The following is a 21,349-nucleotide window of genomic DNA, read 5'->3' as shown; positions in this document are numbered from 1 at the left end:
CAGATACCCTAAGGGGGGGGTGGTGGCTGGTTTTGTTTTCTAATGAACTGATACATAAAACTACTTAGGGCACTGCCTTGAGACTTAGTAGGTGTGGCTGTTAAAAGAACAACTTCTACCTACATCACTTGCATTCCATTATTGTTGTGGGTTTGTTTGTTTGTTCTTGTTTTATTTTGCTTTGTTTTGTTTGAAGGCTTCAGCAGATAGAATTAGACCAGTGGGTAAGAGTTCTGGGGAAGTAGGTTTTGTATCATTATTAAGAAGGAAATTTTGTTCCTGAATTTTTCCATGGAGGAACCTTGTGGGATTGCAAGCCCCGTCCCCAGGGGTCCAAGTCAAAGCCACATAGCATAACCCAGGAGCAGACAGCCCAGCTGCCCCCAGCTCTGGCAGTGGGAGAGCTGACGCTCAACCTGGCTTGGGCTCTGGCATAGTCCTGCACGCCAGAGCCAGCTTCTCCGTGTGTTTAGCAGTCACTTGCAGGCCTCTGGTTGGCAGGAAGCCTCAGTGACCACTGCTGGGCCATACAGAGTTTTGCCTCTAGGGATATGACATTCTAGGTGTGAAAGCGTAGCTTTGGGGTTAGTGATGTTTAAAGTAAGTTCATTCCCCATTAGGCCCATGAGGGGGATAGTCCATCATCCATTTTCAGACTGGCATACAGATTGAGAGAGGAGGCAGTTGGAAGCGGTCAGATATCAAAGTCAAGTCCCTAGGGTGTTTCCCTTTCCACATAGAAAGCAAGGGCCAGGCCCCTGTACGCATGCCTGCCACATCCATGGGATACCACACTACCCTGTGAACAGCTCAGGCCATATGAGTGCCAAAATTCCACAAGAGACTTAGGCATTATCATAGACCCTAGAAACAGCCACAGCCAGACCTCATCCCATTAGACCCAACTTTCCAATATCTTCTCAATCTCTCCTTGCTGAAATAGAGAACCAGAGGACAGTGAATTTGTATCCAAGGTCACAGAGTTAAGGACCAAAATCTTGGCTTCTGATTTCTAGGTTAAGGCCCTGTTGTCCAGATCCTTAAACAAAAGAAAGGGGGAAGTAAAAAAAGTCGCTGGTACCCTTCCTAAGAGGGAACATCAGAGCTGTCCCTAAGCTCCCCAGAGCCAGGATTGATACCACAGCACTAGACAGCCATTTCTGCAGTGGCTGCCAAGAGTAGCCTTCAAGGGGCTCCAGTGCTTGGGAGGGGCTCCCAGGAGCCAATCAATGCTGGCATTTGCAGAAGACAAGCCAGGGCTGCAGCCTAGGACTCCTTACCATCAGTGCCCACTCTGTCTACTCTCATCCTCCTTGCACAGTGGGGCCTCTGGGCATGCCAAACGATCATGGCCCCGCAGAGTGACAAGGCAGAACGCAGCCAGCCCTGCTCCCTCAGGAGGTCCCTCTGCCTTTCTCAGCGGGCACCAGAATCAGTTCGTAGCTGGTCAGCCCTCGGCTTCCGCTGTCAGCTGTGTCAATGCACACCCTCCGCCACAGAGGACCGCCCACTGTGGGCGAGGTGACAGGAGCAGGTTCAAAAGCCAGCCGCGGAAACAGTAGGTGAAGGCAAGGGAGGGACCTCCCTCGCACTTCGGCCCCACCTCCTTTCATCACCCTGGGGACCACACCAGACATTCGCTCAGTCCCGGTCACCCAGGGCCCTGATTTCTTCAATCTGCCTGACACCCCTCTGTGGCCGTAGCATTCAGGGCTGGCACAGGCAATCATCTAGGTATATATCAGACACAAGGAGAAACAGTAAGAATGGAAGGGACCGGAAGTCCTAAGGGTGATCCACACTGCAGGCCACTGGTGTATTTGCTGCGGTGTATGTCCAATCTGCAGGGCATGGTCCCCATGCGGCTCATGCAACTAAGGGCAGCTGTGAACGGGGCTCAACACAAAACCGTAACACTTTCTAAAAGCATTAACGGATTGTTTTTGCCTTTGTCTGTCTGCCTTTGGTTTTGTTTGTGTGATTCAACAACGTGGTTTTGAAGCTTGAACTTTATAGATGATGCAGTTATTTTGCAATGGCAAAAGCTTGGACATGCTGGGACTATACACACGTTCTAGGGTCTACAAAGTCTTGCTCACACCAGACTGTGCTGGCTAGTTTTGATTTGACACAAGCTACAGTCATCTAAGAGGAGGGAACCTCAGCTAAGAAAATGCCTCTGTAAGATCAGGCTGCAATTCTATAGGGCATTTTCTTAATTAATGGTTGGTGGGGAAGAGCCCAGCCCGTTGTGAGTGGTGCCATCCTTGGACTGGTGCTTCTGGGTCCTATAAGAAAGCAGGCTGAGCAAGTCAGTAAGCAGCACTCCTCCATGACCTCTGCATCAGCTCCTGCCTCCAGGTGCCTGTCCTGTTTGAGTCCCTGTCCTGACTTCCTTTGATGATGAACTGTGATGTGGGTTAGTAAGCCAAATAAACCCTTTTTCCCCAGGTTGTTTTGGTCATAGTGTTTCGTCACAGTAATAGTGACCCAGACTAAGACCCAGCCTGTACCAGAACTGTATTCGGGACATGCCAAATGAACACACCCTCAAAATATTACAAACGTGTGACATATCCAAGGACTACAAACTTCCCCACCAAGCCCTGAGGAGAGCAAGCAACTCCATGGGACCCTCAAGGGACTTGCATATAATATTCCCACACCGTGAAAGGGGGCTAAGCCTTTGGTAGTCATTGGCACAGCTACAGACGAGTACCCACAATCCAATCTCATTTTCTGACAAGCTTCAGGGTTCCTAGAGCTCAGCTGGGGCCTTGGAGCTGTAAGCACAGACGTCAATCTACCGCTGTTAGGGCCACACCAGGAAGTCACACACAACAGACTTGTGATGAAGTAACTGGATCGGGGTCCAGGAGGGGCATTGGATGCTCAAAGTCACCTACATCTAATGACAAAACCCAGCAAGCTCATTTCAGAAAATTATGTCATCACAGAGAAAGCACAAAGGGCCAGGAAACAAAGACACCTGCTGCCTTCTTCAAATACCCACAAAGGCTTGAAACAGAACAGAAATGAGCCATTTTACAGGATGAAACTAGTCCCAAATGGGAAAGCGGCAGTAGAGGCAGTAGTAAGCCATGTTATTTAGAACACCCCTCAGCTCAAATGGGCCGCTAGGAGGGGTAGTGAGGGTCCTGACCCCTCCCTCGGCATCCAAACATGAGGAACATTCCAAGGCAGGCTGGAGGTGATCGCAACCTCCAAGATCCCTTCCACTTATGGAAGGTCCTTCACCCTATACTCCCCAAGCTCCCGCCAGCCCAGGTACCAACTCACCCACAGGTGTGTCCTCGCTGATCAGCAGGTAGGTGTCAAAGAAGTGATTGATGAAGAACGGTAGTCGGTTCACCTGGCCTGCAAGTCAGAGGACAAGGATGTCAGCCTGGTGGCCCCCGCCAGCTTTCTGTATCCTACTGGGTGACACAGAGTGAATGTGGGCAACATCAGCTTCCCAAGATGGGCAGCCCGGTCACAAGTGGCTGCCGGGCACTGGCCCTAGCATGAAATGCATACAAGACTTTTAAGGTGCTGCCTCCCCACCCAAATCTGTGGATACCATCTTAGCTAACCTCTAATATCGATGACACATTGGAATATAATTTGGAATATCTTAGATGAAGTAAAAGATATTATTAAAATGAATTTCACCATTTCTCTTTACTTTCCTAATACGGCTCCTACAAATCCCACACTCAGACCCCCGTGGGCTATGGTGGATTCCCACCAAGCAGCATGGTTTGAAGTAGAACTTACGTAGGTTCTAAAGGGTCAAGGGCTTGGCTGCTCATGGTCACCCTGGCATCCACGGCAGGGCCTGGTGTTTAGAAAGCCCCTAAAGTGTGTTTGTTGTGGGAAGAATAACAGTGATGACCTAGTGGCAGCCACTATCTCTGGAACTGCTTCTCCCTGCCAGTCCCTCATATAGCTACAATCCAGTAACAGAAAGCCAGGTGTGAATGAGGCTGGCTGGAGTATCTCAGTCTATTCGGCACCCAGACATCAAAACGTGCCCTGTTAACTGAGGGGCACTCCGACAGCACCCATGTGCGGTGGGGGCTGGGAAGAGTCAGGTGATGTGCTCGGACTGGGGGACTTCACAAAGCCCCTAACAAGCTTCGCCCACGGCTGGCTTCTCCAGTTCTCTGCTTCTTCCTGGGGGCTTCAGTAGGCTGAGGGGACACTTACCCGCAGTCACTGAAAACTGGGGGACCAGGTCAGTTTCTGTGGTTCAGCCCCTCCTACAGGGGTTCCTACAGGGAGCTCCAGGGGCCTACAAGGGGCAGGGACAGCTCCCTCACTCTCTTTTCTACTGACCTGGGTGCCCTTAAACTCATGCCAGGCTCCCAGAGGGTGAGAAGCTGGCATTAGGGAGGGAACTAAGGACATGCAGGAGATTGGGCATCTCATTCTCCTCCTGCTTAGACAGCCAGACTATGCTTGTTTCTGGCCTCACTCTTCCAGGCCAGCACTGCTGGTTTTTCCACTTCACTTCCTAAATTTCAAGCTTCACCTCATTTCTGTGTCTCTTCTCCCAGGAAGCCCTCCCTGAACCATCCCAGATGTGGTCATGCACCTGTACATCTGTGTCCCTCCCTGAACCACCCCAGATGTGCACATGCACCTGTACATCTGTGTCCCTCCCTGAATCATCCCAGATGTGCACACGCACCTGCACATGTGTCCACACTCACATAGACACCTCAGATGTGCACATGCACCTGCACATGTGTGTCCTTGCTCACATAGACACCTCAGATATGTACACATGCCTAAACACATGTGTCCATGTTCACATAGACTCCTCAGATGTGTACACACACCTAAACACACGTGTCCATGTTCACAGCAGCAGTCTCGGAAAGAGTTGGTAAAATGGCACCTCATCTTCTTTGAAACTTCCTTGTCCTACATCTAGGCACAAGGCTTCCCGTGCCTCAGTTTACTTGTGTGCAAAATGGCAATAATAACAAGGCTTACTTCACAACTAACCTGGGGATTCAATGAGATTACATACACAAGGTGCCCAGTGCTAAGCCTAACACACAGCAAGCTTTAATAAGTGGTAGCTATCATTAACCCTGGCATGAATAAAAGTGCTGTCCAGAGGGGAAGGACTCTGAGACCTGCTGCAGGCCTTGGGGGTTGACACAAGGAAGTAGAGGACCCTGGGAACCCCAAGAATGCAATAGTGGGCTAGGATTGTGGGTGGAAAATTAGTGACAAGGGAAACCTGGTCTGCAGCAGCTTGCTTTATTTCTAAATTTTCTTTCATAGACCTCCTGGCACCAGCCACCCGCCACACTAAAAGGAGCAACTTTAGTTGCTTAGCACACGTAGATGTGGTCAGCAAAGCTAGCCAGAACCCAGGCAGATCACCTGTGCTTTGCCATACAATTTGCTGGGTGGCCTCAGGCCACTTGCTATGCTTCTCTGTTTTCTGTGTCCCTTGAGAGAGAGATAGCACGCTAACAACAGGGTGAGCGTCGAGCAAGCATTCATCCAGTACCCGATGTACCAGTCAGAGGGCTTGATGTTTATATTGATTCACAGGATCGACCTATGCTGCCCCTGAACTATAGACAAAGAAAAGTGCAGTCTAGGGAGGTTCAGAAGCCTTCCCAAGGGAGACCAGGGGCAGAGAGTAAAATCTGCGTGCAGAACACCTGAACAGTCTTTGAAAGCTCAAGGGAGACAGACATCTCCCTGAGCAAGCTGGGACAAACCTGCTATACAGTTACATGTGTGGCTTTTAACAGGCAGACCGTTAGTGCAGCAGAGTAGCTCAGAGAGTCCCACAGAGGCAGAGACAAGGGTTCTGACTCCTGCATGGGTCAGACCAGGAGGGGTGGTCATCTGATTAAAAATAAACAAACAGACAAACAAACTCAGGTTGGATGACCTTGGGCCATCCAGCCTCTCCTCTGTAAAAGGTCCTGAGACTACGTCCTCTCTGTCTCTAAGAGTCCGTGAGACTGGAATGAAGTCCCAAGCTGTTTAGATGGGAGTGAGCTCCCCACAGCTGGGGGCATTCAAGTAGGAAATGGGGACGAGGAGAGGAAACGATGCTAGCGAAACTCCAACAAGCATGAGGCAGCACTCTGTCCTCCAGAGCCCCACAGCTCCCCAGAGGGAAGCAGCCGAGAGGGGCCCCGTGGGAATGTGTTTGCCTGTGTCGCCAGGCACGTGGTTTCCATAGCTGTTCTCTGAGGACACCCTGGCCCTGGGGGACACTGTGCACAGCATGCCTGTGGTCCTGGCCTTCCTTCAGTGCAGCTTCCCTGTTCCTTACTATCTGCTGCCCAGAGGCAAGGACAAGGTGCCCAGGTCTTCTTGGCGGGCACCAGTGGCACTAGAAGGGGAGATTCCTAAAAGAAGGACAGTTCTGGGCTATCACATACGTGTGCTCAGGCCATCCACAGAAATTCTGACCACCCACTCCCCACCCCTGTCCAGGATGCCTTCTCCCCCCCCCCTTTCCTCTAGGCAAAATAAACAGCTTTCCCTGCTGGCCAGGTGGTAACTACCTGCAGCCCAGGGACTCTTTTCCCTCTGAGGAACTTCTCTAGGACCAGGGACGTCCCTATGAGCACAGCCTGCACAGCTCGGTGTGTATTAACCCTTCACATCCTTCTCCTACTGGACTGAGCCCCCTGCATATGTGCTGACGCCCCCACTCCCTAGAGGTGGCATTCTATGCACACAACATCACGCAGCAGGTGTTACAACACAGCTGGGACACTGAACAGACCTGTGACCCCTTTCCACAGCACAGGAAGACAGTTCATGGTCACAGATCATGGAATCTAAGAATTTCTCAAGGCTCCTCCATGGCTTCCTGGGACCCAGGCTGTGGGGACAGCCAGTATTTTCAGCCCTCTGCAAACTGCAGGAGGCCACCCGAGGCCTAGAGAGGGACATGTGTCTTCAGTCACGTGGCAAAACATGGTCTCTGGGGTCCGAGAGCTTTAAAGTCAGGCTACTGGTCTGAGCAACCTCCAGTGCAGCCTCCCCAGCGCTGGCTGGTATTAGCAGAGAGACTTACAGAGAGGGTAAGAGGGACTTACCCCAGGATCCAGACACCAACATGAGAAGCCAGAGCACAGCACAGGAAGTAGCAATGGGGCACCTCATGGTTCCTGGGAATACAAACAAGGAAAAGAAAGAGGGTGTGAGATGCAAACTTCTGGAACTCCAGAATCCCATTTCTGAGGTCCAGGAGAGCAAGGCCTGGGATGGGAACAGGGAGCAGCTCCCAGGAGAAGACAGTCGGGTCCACCCACTCTCAGCCTAGTCCAGGTCTGAGTATATCAAATGGTCCGAGAGTCCTTGGCTTTTCTAAGACATATGTGACAGGCAAAACTCATGGCAGACACAAAGGACTTTCTGGGGACACACTCAAGTTTCAGTGTATCAAAGGACAGGCTGCCGCCTCTGCCCTCTGAACCCATATCCTGCAGAACGGCAGAACACTTGGGAATGGGGTCGAGTGTGGTGTTAAGCAGGAAGATGGGGCCTGGTAAGTTCATCAAACTGCCCAGACCCCAGCATCCTTGTTTCAGGTTCTCACGTCCATTGTATTATCTCCTAACCCGGGAGGGTGAGAGGAAACTCAGGCCATGATGTCTGTGGTGGTCTGAATGAAAATGGCCCTCATAGGCCCATAGGACAAGGCACTATTAGTATCTGTGGCTTTATTGGAATAGTTGTGACCTTGCTGGAGGAAGTGTGTCACTGGGGGTGGGCTCTGAGGTTTCAGAAGCTCAAGCCAGGCCCAGTGTCACTTTCTCTTCCTGCTGTCTGCTAGTCTGGATGTAGAACTCTCAGCTGCCTCTCCAGCGCCATGTCTGCCCACATGCCACCGTGCTTCCTGCCGTTACAATGATGGGCTGCACCTCTGAAACTATAAGTCACCTGCAATGCCTTTATCAGAGTTGCTGTGGTCACAGTGTCTCTTCACAGCAATGGAGCATGAACTACAACAGTGTCCAAGAGAGAATACCCCAACAAACCTCTGGGAGCCTGGGACTGAGCTCTGGAAAGATGCAGGCTCAGTGAGGAAGGCCCTATCCCTGAAGGAGGCTGATGGTAGGCCACCCCTTCCCACCCATCATGCAGGGTCATGGTCCCTCCACATCAGGGACCCAGGATGAGATCTCCCTAACGGCCTACATCCATCTCTCCACAAAGTGAGCCTGGGAGTGTGGGAACATGGCTGGCATGTACCCACTGGGTGTCTTGTTTAAAGACCTCCCCACCCCTGGCTCATGAGACAGCTCTCAGCCACACAGCACCTTACTCAGGGAATCCCACCAGTAAGTGTAGTCAGCATTGGCCCACAGCAGACGGTTTGCTTCCACCATCAATGACTGACTAGGAGAATGAGGAGCTAGCTGGCCCCTGACAGGATTTTGTCTGCCAATATTGGGGGCCAATTCACCAATTCAGCCCTGGTAGGGATGGTTTCTGTCTCTCAGCCCATGTCCTGAGCAGATAGTGAGGTGACTCCCACAGATATTACATCCAATGACATGAGACAGCCCATGGAGCAGTTTTGATATAACTTTTGTGTGCACTTAAAACATCCTAATTACAGAAGAAAACGACCACCGGGCTGCATTTCCTAACGATACCGTCTCTTCTCCATTCCTCGGCATTTCCGCCTCTGTGAGTTTCCACATGTTCACAGCCCACCTCAGGGGCTCAAGGGCTGGAGAGCTCAGAGGATGAACAGGGAACGGAAAGGAGAAAGCGGCTGGATTGGTGGAAGGGGGTCCAGCTGTGGGAAAGCAGCCCCTGCTAATGGTTTGGTCGACTGGGGGAGGGGAAGAGCTTCTGATTTAGTAAAAAGTTTGGAAGCTGGACTTCTATATGATGAACTTTTATATAAACCGGGCACTTAAATATTTGTACATAATTCAATTCCTGAGAAGCACTTCGTATGCCAAGCATGCTCCATCCAACAAGTAGAGTGGACACTGACCTGGCAGTTCTCCCACCAAGCCTTCTCTCTTTCTCCATTACGTTCCCACCCTGCACTTGCTTGAGTCTCTGTAGTGGCTGCTGATCTCTGCAGCAACTTGAGGGCCACGGGGTGTGGTAGAGAGTTTGCCTAGCTAGAATCTGCTAGTGAGGGCTGGAGTGTGGATCAGGGGTAGAGTGTCTGCCAAGAATCCACTAGTGAGGGGCTGGGATGGGGCTCGGAGGCAGAGTGCTTACAGAGAATCTGCTAGGAAGGGGTTGAAGTGTGGCTCAGAGGTAGAGAACTTGCCTAGAATCCATCAGTGAGGGGCTGGAGTGTGGCTCAAGGGTAGAACACTGGCCTAGAACCAACCAGTGAGGGGCTGGGGTGTGAATCTGAGGTAGAATGTCTGCCTAGAATCCACCAGGGAGATTCTGAGGGTGTGTAGCTCAGCAGTACAGCCCTTACCCAGAACCTTCCAGTAAGGGGGAGCTAGGGGTATGGTCAGCAGTAAAGAGCCTGCCTGGAGCCCATCACTGAGGAGCTGATGGCTCTGTGGTAAAGCATTTAGCTAACATATGAAGGGACCCCGGTTTCATCTCCAGCCCTGAAGAAAAAAAAATTAATTAAATTTTAAAAGTCATTTGTTTTTCTCCCGCCATGACATTCACAGATGACCCTCTAGGCCTATGTGACTTAGACCTGCCTCCTTTAGAAGCTAAAAATAGCCTGGCAGGGCTTTCCTTCAACAGAGAGAGCTGTCCCTTCTGACATGTATCTGGATTCTTAACCCTACAGGAGAGGCTACTGAGGGTTTTTCTCTCCGTGTAACTGTGTTAGGGCTCTGTTATTCAGTGTCCAGGGCATTGCAGGGTCAGTTAAACACAGACCCCAAGTGTGTACGTCGGCCTTCATTCGATGTCACCAGATTCCCTTCTGGGACCAGTGGCAGCCATTCGCCGTCCCTCCTGTGGTGTGCGGTAGGGCCCAACTGCAAGCCATCCCTCTTTTTAAATGGCTGCCAATCGGACATGTGAAAAAACGGCACGACATCCTCCCTTTCATTTGCATTTCCCTAACTACTGGTGAGGTTGAGCACGATGCCTCTTTCTAAACATCCGCACCACTTCCCATCTGTTATCTCAAATTATCCTATCTGGTCGCAAAGAGAAGCCAGGCAGCATCGTGTACAATATCCCTGATTTACAATTGGAGAAACCAAGGCACGGAGCGATTGAGTGACGATCTGACACCCCGTGGTCTGCCATACCAAACCAGATGTTAGGGGAATTAAACATCTGTTAGGAGCATCACCCAGAAATAGCTGGGGGAATTCACGCCTCGCTGCCGGGAGCAGCGGGAAGTTCGTGGTGCACACCAGGAGGAAGGAAGGAAAAAAAGGAACATTCATTAGAGGATTCTGCCAGCCAGGGCTTTGCACGGGCGGTCCCTTGACTCAGACTTTCCAAATATCTTAACAAGTTATTCTGGTCTCCATTCTACAGATGATAAAATTGTGACTAAGAAAAGTCACCCTGGGGTGGGGAGTCGGGCTGGTATACCATCACACTGTGCTCTGGGACTCCCTTTTCTTACAGGTATTGTTTCTTTGGGGGGACGGTGTGACTATATGCATAGGTGTGCTCACACGAGCCTGTGAGTGTGGAAGCCAGAATCCAACAACTAGTGTGTTTTGATCGCTTTCCATTTTATCATTTGGGACATGGCCTCTTGCTGAACCTGGATCCCCCTGTTGGGCTAAACTGGCTGGCCAGCATGACCCCAGAATCTGTCTTTCCCCAAGGCACCTCCAGAACAGGGGTTGCAGGTGCATGCTGCCACGCTCAGCTACTCCATGGATCCCAGAGATGTGAAGGCAGGTCCTCACACTTCACCCTCCGGACTATCTTCCCAGCTCTGCTTTGCTTTGTTCTTTTCAGGTAAGCTTGCTCTTTAGCCAAGAATGACCTTTTGAACCCACAAACCTACCTCTGCCTCTGGAGGGCTGAGTTTACAAGGATGCATTACAAACCCAAACTGGTTTCCTTACATATGAGAAGGTGGCCCCTTCCTGCAGAAACACCTGTGTTCAGAAGGAGGTGCTTCTGCCCAAGGGGAGCCACCTAACACGGTTCGCAGGCCTGTATGATGCTTGCCCCATCCCACGGGGCCAGGTCAAGGTCACTGAAGCATTCTGGGTTCCAACCTCCCTCTGTAGACGTCTGTCCATCTCCTTCTCTTCTCAGACCATCAAACTGGCTCAGTGCCCCAGCTGTCAGTCAAGGGAGACCAAACACATCCCATGCTCTGAAGGCTTCCATTCTCATTCTCTCTATCCCTAGTGGGAGACCATGGTCCAGACCCTAACCTCATAGCTTCCAAAGGATGAAGGCAAGCAGCCCAGCTGGAACTGGTCCATACTAGTCCATACTGGTCCTTGGTCATCCCTGAAGCCCCAGACATCATTCTTCTTTGGCCTCACCCCTTTGGCAATTTATATTTTACAGACAAGATAGCGCAAGATCATTCAGGCCAAGGGCAGTGTGCAGAGGCACCTGGCTCACAGATGGCCATTTGGATGGACACTGCCTTTTCCCACTGCAGTGATGGCAGGGACTCCCCTGGGAAATCCTAGCTTTGCAGTGCTCTGGGCCACAGCTCCCCAGTCTCCTGGCCCTCCCTTTTCACATAGCCTGGCCCAGTAGTTTTCTCTACCACAGGTCGCAAATTCCCAACCTGGAGATGTGGCCAGTGTACCTCCTCACCTGTCCACACAAGACCAGAAAATAGATACACCCCTCATGCTGGGCTTAATGCCTAGGTCTGCAAGTTGCCAGAAACATATACATGTAGGTTCACAGTCAGTGACCCCCCAGATCTTTCAGGTACTTGGCTTAACAATCCTTCATATACACAGAAAAGCTTTCAGAAACTTCCCAAACAGCTCCACTGCCAAGGAGACACAGAGCCAGGTCCTAAAACATTATGGCCACCCGTCCTTGTGACAACCTCGCACCAAGCCCTATGGATGAGCAGGGGTCAGAGCATGGCTGTAGACATATGCTAGGACAAATAAGAGCCACCGACATAGAGGATCCCAAGGTACCTAAGAGAGCTACACAAATACCCAAGCTCCATGATGCTAATGTCGTATGTGTGTCTGTGTGTGTGTGTGTGTGTGTGTGTGTGTGTGTGTGTGTGTGTGTGGTGTGCCAGGCATTCTACACACTGGGGCTTGGAGAGGTTAAATAACTTGAGTGAGGTTGCTCAGTTAGTAAGTGATTGGGTCTGGAGTTGAACCCCATTCTGAAGGCCAGCCTCGTCACTCCTGGTCTCAGACCTCAGATGTCCTGAGTTCAGATGTACCCTGGGTGATGCAGTGGAGGGTGGCAGGTAAGATTCTGCATCTGCTGGACAGGCCATTGAATCAGATTTTGGTCCTAATATCTCAAAGCCTAGGCCAGTAGGGAGACCAGAAAGAGGGGCTGAGCTAGGGTTGGCAGAGGAAACACTGTGCATGACCCGTACTGGACTGACCTACTGCACACCAGGCATTGTGCCAGACTCCAGGGTATGGGAAAGAAAGGTCCAACCCCTGCCTGGGGGCAGCTGATGCTCCACTGAAGGGCTTGGCACAATCAGAGTTGGGGGGGGGTTGTTAGGAACAGGGAGGAGGAGAGGGAAAAGATCAGGGCAGGACCCTCTGAGGGTCACTGGGGTGAGAATTCTCTGAGGGTCACTGAGACATGGATATATGAAGAAGCAGGGGAATGAGCCATGTGGACACCTGAGGGAAAAAGATTCAAGCAGGAGCCTATGCAAAGGTCCTGGGGCAGGAACGTGGCTAGCTAGCATGGCTGAGGAACAGGAAGGGCTCTAGCATAACCAATTAGAGAGCACACAATGGAGGATGATGAGGCAATAAGGGCAGGGAGGTCACAGCCATCATGGACACCTTGAGCACGGCTGGCTTACATGGCTTAGATTCTGAAACAGCCCCTCAGCTGCTGAGAGCAAAGTGCATGTGGGCGCAAGGGTGGGAGGAAGCCGACTGGGGAGGAGAAAACTAGCGATGCAGGCCAGAGCTAATGCGAGTGCCCAGCAGGGGACAGGTGTGACACATGTCACAGTATGGGCTTTATCCCAGCAAAATCAGAGGGGGGCTTCCTTTCAGAGATGACATACCTCTCTACAAGGAAGAAGTAAGCATGGCGATTCTGGCCGAAGCACCAGGAAGGTAGAGACCCAAGGCCAAGGAGGCTACAGTGAAGCCACCAAGAGGCAAGGACCAGCACACAGAATGGGCCTGCTGAGCTGGGCCTAGCTGCTGATGAGGAGGTCACAATGCTGAGTAGGCAGCTGGCTGGGATTACGGTCCATGGATCTAGTTCTCCACAGACTCCTAAGATGGAGCACTATTGGAGGAGGGGGTAAAGAGGAGGGGTGGGAGCTAGCGGGAGGAAGAAGGACACAGGGGTGGGGGGCTGGGGTCTCCCCTGAGGCTCTATCTCAGTCTGGACTTTCCCCGTATCTCCTTTTTCTCTGTCTTGTCCACTAAGAAGGGAAGAATAGCACGTCCCTCTGTCGGGATGTTCTGCCAGGCACGTGGGGCTAAGTAGCCATGGGCCAGGTCCTGAATCAAAATGAACCCTTCCTCTTTAAGTTGTTTAGTCTAGTGCTTGTGGCAGTGACAAAAAAAAAAAAAGGAATAAACAAAAGCCTATAAACTGCTCAGGGAGTGGTGGCCATCCACACCTCTCTACCTATGGTAAACCCAGTCATACCACCTTCTGCTTCAGAGGGAGCTGGTCAGGAGGGCATGCCACACCCCAAAAGTGGGGTATTCCTAAGTGCAGAACAGTCAACACCAGGCCTCAGAGACAAAACGCAGACCTGCAGCATGGCCCCAGCTGAAGACTAACAGAAAAAAAAAAAAGCATGTGTTTGGGTATTTTTCACATACCACATACATGCATACACACACACTTCCATGCATATGCATATCAACATGCATGTTTATGTGCACACACATGTATCCACACATACACAGAGGCTGGGCTCTGTGACTTTCAAGGAGAGTGTCTAAAATATGCTCATTGTCCAGGTGGGGCCCCCAGCATGACCCTAAAGGCTTCCCTACCCTGTCTCCCTCCATTGTCCGGGCAGGAGGAAGCCACATTCCTTGCCAATCTGAAGGGATCTTTCCACACACCTACAGACCCCTCACCATGCCAGAGGAAGGCCCTGCAGCCTGGCTTACCAGACTGGCTGCTCCTTGCCAAGATGACAGCTGCCCACATCCCCATCCTTTGGGAAACAGACCCCGTTCCCAGGCAGGATGACCACCACAAGCAGTTCCCATTTTTTCCCAAACCTGAGCAGGAGTGAAGGACCGACCACTTTCTGGCAAGAGGCAGTGTCCTCTCACCCCAGCAAGCACAAGGAAAGGCTAGCAGAGCAGAGGGAGGGAAAGGGCAGAGGGGGGCATCTGAGCAGCGTTTTGCTTTCTCGGGAGGGAGAGATTTTCACAGCAGGGTGCCACGATTTAGTTGGAACTGTTATGAATTCCCATAAAATCAGACGCACTCAACTTTGAATGGCAACATGCTGCTGAAATCAAACACAATGCAGGGGCTAGCCACGTCACCACACACCAAGAGGCTTGAGCATGCACGTCGCCTGCCGATGACACTCTTAGACCACTCGTGGACTAGCCACTGCCTGTCACCATCGGCCACACTTCAAAGTCCACAGTGTCTAGGCCAATGGGACATAAAGGAGAGGTATAGTCACCCTAGGGCATCCTGACCTTGCGTCTTTCCCCAAACTCTCATCAAGTGAAATTAGAGAGGTTTGGGAACCAGCAGAGGTAGAGGGCTATCACCTGAGACCCCAGGCAAGGGTGCAACAGGGGTCTAGCATCTTCCAAGGGAGGCTTCGGGTCCTCCACCTACGCTTCTTCAAAAGGACATTGGAAAAAACATACATTGTATTCTTCTTGCAAGAAATCTACAGGCATAGTGAATAACTATGAAAAAAAAAAATGGACAGAGCAGGAAGCCAGTGTCCCTGCCAGAAAAGTCACATGTCTCCTTTCCCAGGACTCCCTGAAGTATGGCCTGAGAAGGACATGGCATACACACTCCTCCCACTCTTATAAAAAGAAAAAGAAAAAGAGGAGGCCTGTGATCTTAGAGAATAAAAGCACTTGACAACCTGAGTCCAATCCCCAGATCCCATGGTGGAAGCAGAGAAACCACTCCCAAGGGTTGTCCTTTGAAACTCACGGGCTTGCCATAGCACACATATACAACAACAACCTTCTGAAAACACAGAAGTGTTAAAGTACCTACTATGCCATCCTGAAGACCTGAACTCACTGCCCCCTCCCCCCCAGGAACCACATTTCTTTTCAAACAGCCAGGCATGGTGGCGTGCACTTGTAATCTCAGCATTGGCAACACAGACACACAAGAATCCCTAGGGCTCACTGCCTGGTCAGCTAGCCTAATTGTGACCTCTGGGCTAATAAGAGATACTGTCTCAAACAAAGCAAAACTAAGTGGTCAAGATCTGAGGAATGACATCTGAAGTTGATCTCTGGTATCACATGTTACATACATGTATGCATGCACATACACTTGATAAAAATAAATAAAACCACATAGTGTCCACATTCTACTCCTGGATGGACAGATGGGTGGGTGGGTAGATGGATGGAGTTAGAGACAGAGTCTTGCTTTAATGGTCAGGCTGCCTTTGAACTCCTGGACTCTGGTTCTCCCACCTCTGCCTTCCCAGTAATTGAGAGAATGGGTGCAGTTACCCTGGAGGGTGGTGACATCATGCTTTACAGCAGTTGAAGGTTTCTGGGTGTAAGAGAGGTGTCCTAGCTAAGGTCACTACTGCTGTGATGAACACCATGACCAAAGCAAGCCGGGGAGAAGAGGGTTTATTTCAGCTTACACTTCCAGGTAACAGTCCATCCCTAAGGGAAGTCAGGGCAGGAACTCAAACAGGACAGGAACCCGGCTGCAGGAACTGATGCAGAGGCCATGGAAGAGTGCTGCTTTCTGGCTTGCTCCCCATGGTTTGCTCAGCCTGCTTGCTTACAGAATCCAAGACCACCAGCCCAGGGATGGTACCACTCACCATGGGCTGGGCCCTCCTCCATCCCCCTTCAATTAATTAATTAAGAAAACGCCTTGCAGCTGGATCTTATGGAGGCATTTTCTCAGCTGAGGTCTCCTCCTTTCAAATAACTCTATCTAGCTTGTGTCAAGATGACATAAAACTAGCCAGCACAGGGGGCAATGTGACTGAGCCAGGCTCTGATGACAGCCCGCTAGATTGTTTTTAACATTTCATTTTGACAAAGAAACCTGCAGTAGATCCTCACTCCCAAATCCACACACGTGATTAGACATTGGGACTTAGGAACTGTGTTATCACGCAGCTTCTGTCAAATACACTCTAAGGCAGTGATTCTCAACCTTCCTAGTGTGCAACCCCGTCATACAGTTCCTCGTGTGACAGTGGCTCCCAACCATAAAAGTTATTCATTGCTACTTCATAACTATAATTTTGCTTTTATTATGGATCTTAAAGTAAATATCTGCTATGAAGGCTATCTGGGATGCAACCCTGTGAAAGAGCCATTGGACTCCCGAAGGGTTTGAGACCCATAGGTTGAGAACTACAGCTCTAAGGACTGTACCCTACGCAACACTGCCCTAGTCAGGACACCATGAAGCTATTGCTCTTTCAGACTATTGTCCTGGAACTTGCTCTTGCAAACCAGGCTGAGACACCTAAGGTTCATCATCATCAAGGTACAAACAAGGGCAAGAGAGGAGTCAAATTCAGCTTCCTTTTCTCCCCGACTTCAGCCAAGGTTAACAGGCTGCACCAAGGCTGGCCAGGCACCTCGCTGACACTTCCTGTGTCTGTCACCTGTGTCCTTGGCTGGGCTGCCCCTCTCCTTGGAGCACCACTGAGCTCACCTTGTGTGGCCAGCCCTGCTCTCCGGGCACCTAGTACCACCTGGTGTCATCCTGCATCCTCCAGGAAGGGCGTTCTCAGCATCCCTCATCCTTCCCATATTATTACAGGCATCTACTCCAGCATGGGGATGAGAAAACAACCCAGAGCCATTGGACCAGCTTAACCTCAGTGCCGTGAAAGCAGAGCCTAGCTCCTCCCATGAGCCATCTGCCCATGAGGGCTCCCATTCGAAGGCACAACAATCTCATTTCTTTCCTGAGGTTCCTGTCTTTACCTTTCCCACCTGAGAAAACTCTGTCTCCATCCATGCAGTCAGTAAGTGAATAGCTTCCTCACATGCAGCCAGAACCATGTTCCTTCCTCCCTTGAATAAACTCCAGCCTTCAGCTCACCAAGCTCAGCTCTCTCTTCAGCCATCACAGTGGCTGGTTGGACTCTTGATCCCAAACTTGGATGAACATTTGTACACCAGTTTTTAAAACAGCATTATCTTTCCAGGCAGTGGTGGTGCACGCCTTTAATCCCAGCACTCGGGAGGCAGAGGCAGGCAGATCTCTTTGAGTTCGAGGCCAGCCTGGTCTACAAGAGCAAGTTCCAGGACAAACTCTAAAGCTACAGAGAAACTCTGTTTAAAAAACAAATAATAATAATAATAATAATAAAAAGAAAACAAAACAAAAGCCAACCAAACAAAAAAAAACAACTAAAAAAAAAAACCCAGCATTATCTCAATGGCCAAGAAGTTGGATCCACTAAATATACACTGCTCATAACTGAATAGAGAAGCAAAATGCAGCACATGTGTACAGTGGGAGAATCTTCACCTTTAAAGGTAGGGAAATCTGGGTTGACCAGATGGCTCAGCAAGCCTGGCGAGTATAGTTTCATCCCTAGAGTCCACATAAAGATAGAAGGAAGAAATAAACTCCACAAAGTTGTCCCCTGACCTCCACACATGTGCCACAGTACACTCAGAAAAGGAACATGGATCGTTCACACATACATGCATGATGCGCGCGCACACACACACACACACACACACACACACACACACACACAATTTTTTTTTTATTTAAAGGGTAGGAAAACCTGGTCCACACTAAATCAGGGGGAAATTCAAAGACTAGGCTAAGGGCAATGAGGCAGACACAACAGGGCATCTGACCTTATGATCCCTCTCACATAAGCCACGTGGGCTTGTCACATTCACAGGAAGTTTAAGGATGGTGCCAGGTGCCGAGAATGAAGCACAGCTTCAGTTTCACATGATGGAAAGTTCCAGATAATGGACGGTCATGAAACTGTCCAATGGCATTCAGTGCCACAGAACTGGGCACTTTTTTTTGTTTTGTTTTGTTTTTGTTTTTTTTTTTTTTGTTTTTCGAGACAAGGTTTCTCTGTGGTTCTGGAGCCTGTCCTGGAACTAGCTCTGTAGACCAGGCTGGTCTCGAACTCACAGAGATCCGCCTGCCTCTGCCTCCCGAGTGCTGGGATTAAAGGCGTGCACCACCACCGCCCGGCCCAGAACTGGGCACTTTAAATGGCCAAAGTGGTCAACTTGATGCTATGTGTATTTCACGGCAATAGAGATGTAACACAAAAGCAGGGCACGTGAATAACACGAGCACTTCTCAGGCTGCTGCTTTTAAAAAGGTACCCCAGGAGACAGCAGGGTCCATAGATGGCATGCCCATTTCACACACGCATAGACTGAGCCCTGCCGGGATGAACTGGAGCCTGGGGATCAGCCAGTGTGGGTGGAGCATGCCAGGAGTTCTGTGAAGACGGTCCGTCTTTAAAAGCAACCTTTGACTCATTAAGAGGAAAAGCATCCTAATTAGCCTAGCGACCCAAAGGCTGGCGTGTGTTCCTGAGTCGATGTGTGCTTCCTGTCCCTAGAGATATGTAAGCTGTGGCTAAAGGTCCGTAAGGGGGTCACACCGGCAACACACAGCTCCCCGCACACACCTTCCTGTGCTCTGCCTCCCGTCTCTTTATATGAGTCACTTTCTCCCCGCCACCCCGAAACCACTTTCTAACCTTTGCTAAGGACAAGGATATCTTTTTTTTTAAATACTCAATTTAAAGAAAAAAATTTCACATGTGTATGAGCAATACACAAATCATAATTCTTAAAAATAACAAATTGCAGGCCAGAGTAATCATAAGTAAATTGATATTGATAAATAAGCTTTTCTCCAGAGCAGTAGGTGGTTTATTTTAATCTAATGAGTTTTGTATTTTCTCAGCTTTCAGATGCCATGATGAAGGGCTGTCTGCAATAGAATTACGACGCTCTCCAAAATATTGTAATTTAATGCCTCATTTTGTCAAGACTTTCTGGAAAATGAGATTTGTTCCCAGTGAGGAATTTTACTTGGCTTTTCCCCCACGTGCCCCCACCCACCTCCCTAGGCATAAGGGTGCTCCTTGGGTTGAGCTGAGGGAAATGAAGGTGAAGAGGCAGGCAATAGAACAAGGGACCAGGCAGGGACACCACGGGACCATTCCTGGCTGGACAGAGCTGCTAGGTAGCTGTGTTGTATCCACCGCCCACTCTGTACTCTCCACCACCCTGTGAGGAAGGAGGGTGGGCAGGCTCCCTCTTTTCATAAGGTGCTAAAAGGGCTCTTGTCTTGGGGTCTGCAGAAGTGGATAAGGACCCAGAGACTCCTACAGAGAAGAGAAAAAAAGACCCACAGGTGGGGAGGAGAGACCACAGAAGGAAACAAAGCTGTGTCTTGGAATGTCTCCTAGGACGGGGTCTCAACAACACCCCAGCTAGCCTGGTATTCTGTAAGTACATTACTGATGCCCTAAGGAAACTTCTAGAAGGAAGCCGTACCGAGAACTGCAGAGAACAGAAGATCAAGAGGCTGAGACAAGCAGCCAAACTCACAAGGAACACATCCTATTTCCCACTGGGTGTGTGAGCCTGAGTAGGCAGCTGTACTGCCCAGTGCCTCAGTTTCCCTTGTCTCCAGGATGAGGGATGTTGGAGACCACATGAGGCATTGCTTTTCCTGTCCTGCGCACAGTCTCACACAAGCAAGCACACATGGACCACTAGAGTAGTACCCTTGTCACCAACATCACAGTCATGGTCATTATTTTTGCCATCATCAATGTCAACATCATCACTCTTGTCATCATTATTGACAGATGTTGTCACTATCGTTGTCAATATCATTGCTGTCATTCACCTCCATGGCCATTGTCAGCATAATCATCACTGTCATTGTCATCACCATTGCACCATTGCTGTCATCATTGTGGTCATCATTGCCATCATCATCACTGTGGTCACCATCATCCATCACCATCATCATCACTACAATCATTAGTTGTCATAGTTACACCTCTTTGCCACCATCATCATTGTCTTCAATATCATCAACATTAATATTATCATTCGTGTGTGTGTGTGTGTATGTGTGTGTGTAGCACTCCTGCGCACATGTACTAGTGGAAAGGACTTTAAAAGCCAGAGTTTGATGTCTCTCTAGAATCTTTTGAAAGTCTTTTGAGTTTTACATGTGCCCCACTCAATATCCAGAAGTAAATTTAAGGGTTGAGGAGATGGCTCAGTTGGTAAGGTGCCTCCCACATAAGGATAAGGAGCCAAGTTCAAATACCAGCATCCACCATAAAAGCTGAATCTATGGCAGATCTCAGAGCTCACTTGCCAACTAGCCAAACCGAATTCAGGGGAGACCCTGTCCCAAAATATAAGGTGCAGAGGGGCAGAGAGATATTTCAGAGGTCAGGAGAACTTCTTCTGTAGCATGAGGACCTGACTTTGGATCCCAGCACCCATGTGACAAGAAGGTAAAGTCTCAATGCACCTGTAACCCCAACACTAGGCGAGATTTCTGGCACAGGCTAGCTGATAGCCTACTTATCAAACAGAAGTTCCAGGTTCAAGGAGAGACACTGCCTCAAATGAGTAAGGAGAAAGTGACAGACGTGAACACTAATGACCTCCAGGAGTGTTACATATGCATACACAGCACACCCACACACTTGCTCATATCACACTCACTGGCGTTCACATACACATCACAATATATACACAGAAGAAGACAAAACAGAGAGTCATTAAGGGAGTTATCCAACACCAATGTCTAGTCTCCACATGCGTGTGCACACAGCCACATAAAGAGGGCCATGCAGCACACACAGTAAATAAATAAATTTAAACAATAAAATATGTCATTCGATGTTGCAAAAGAGACCACCCAAATGGCAAATCTCCTCCCCTAATAAAGCCCACTCTGCCTTCTAGATGCTTCTGCTCCCTTTTGGATGTCTGGTCTCCACAGTCACACCATTGACCTCTTGGAGCAAGTCGGTCATTCACTT

The 21,349-nt window shown here is 49.9% G+C and overlaps 1 protein-coding gene across 1 annotated transcript in view; it reads right to left on the bottom strand.

Annotated features, from left to right (window-relative positions):
- The window catches only part of LOC126498958 (cadherin-23-like), a 255,620-nt gene that overhangs the window by 212,685 nt on the left and 21,586 nt on the right, over positions 1 to 21,349 (bottom strand). Inside the window, exons 2-3 of the mRNA XM_050137954.1 lie at positions 7,089 to 7,160; positions 3,301 to 3,378 (exon numbers count right to left, since the gene is read on the bottom strand). Of these exons, the coding sequence (XP_049993911.1) occupies positions 3,301 to 3,378; positions 7,089 to 7,155 (145 nt within the window). The 5' untranslated portion in view covers positions 7,156 to 7,160. The remainder of the gene's footprint in view (positions 1 to 3,300; positions 3,379 to 7,088; positions 7,161 to 21,349) is intronic.

This window comes from Alexandromys fortis, unplaced genomic scaffold (assembly GCF_014885135.2).
Source record: "Alexandromys fortis isolate MF-2015 unplaced genomic scaffold, M_Fortis_MF-2015_v1.1 scaffold_9, whole genome shotgun sequence".
Lineage (NCBI taxonomy): Eukaryota > Metazoa > Chordata > Mammalia > Rodentia > Cricetidae > Alexandromys > Alexandromys fortis.
This window is presented reverse-complemented; position numbering and strand designations above follow the sequence as displayed.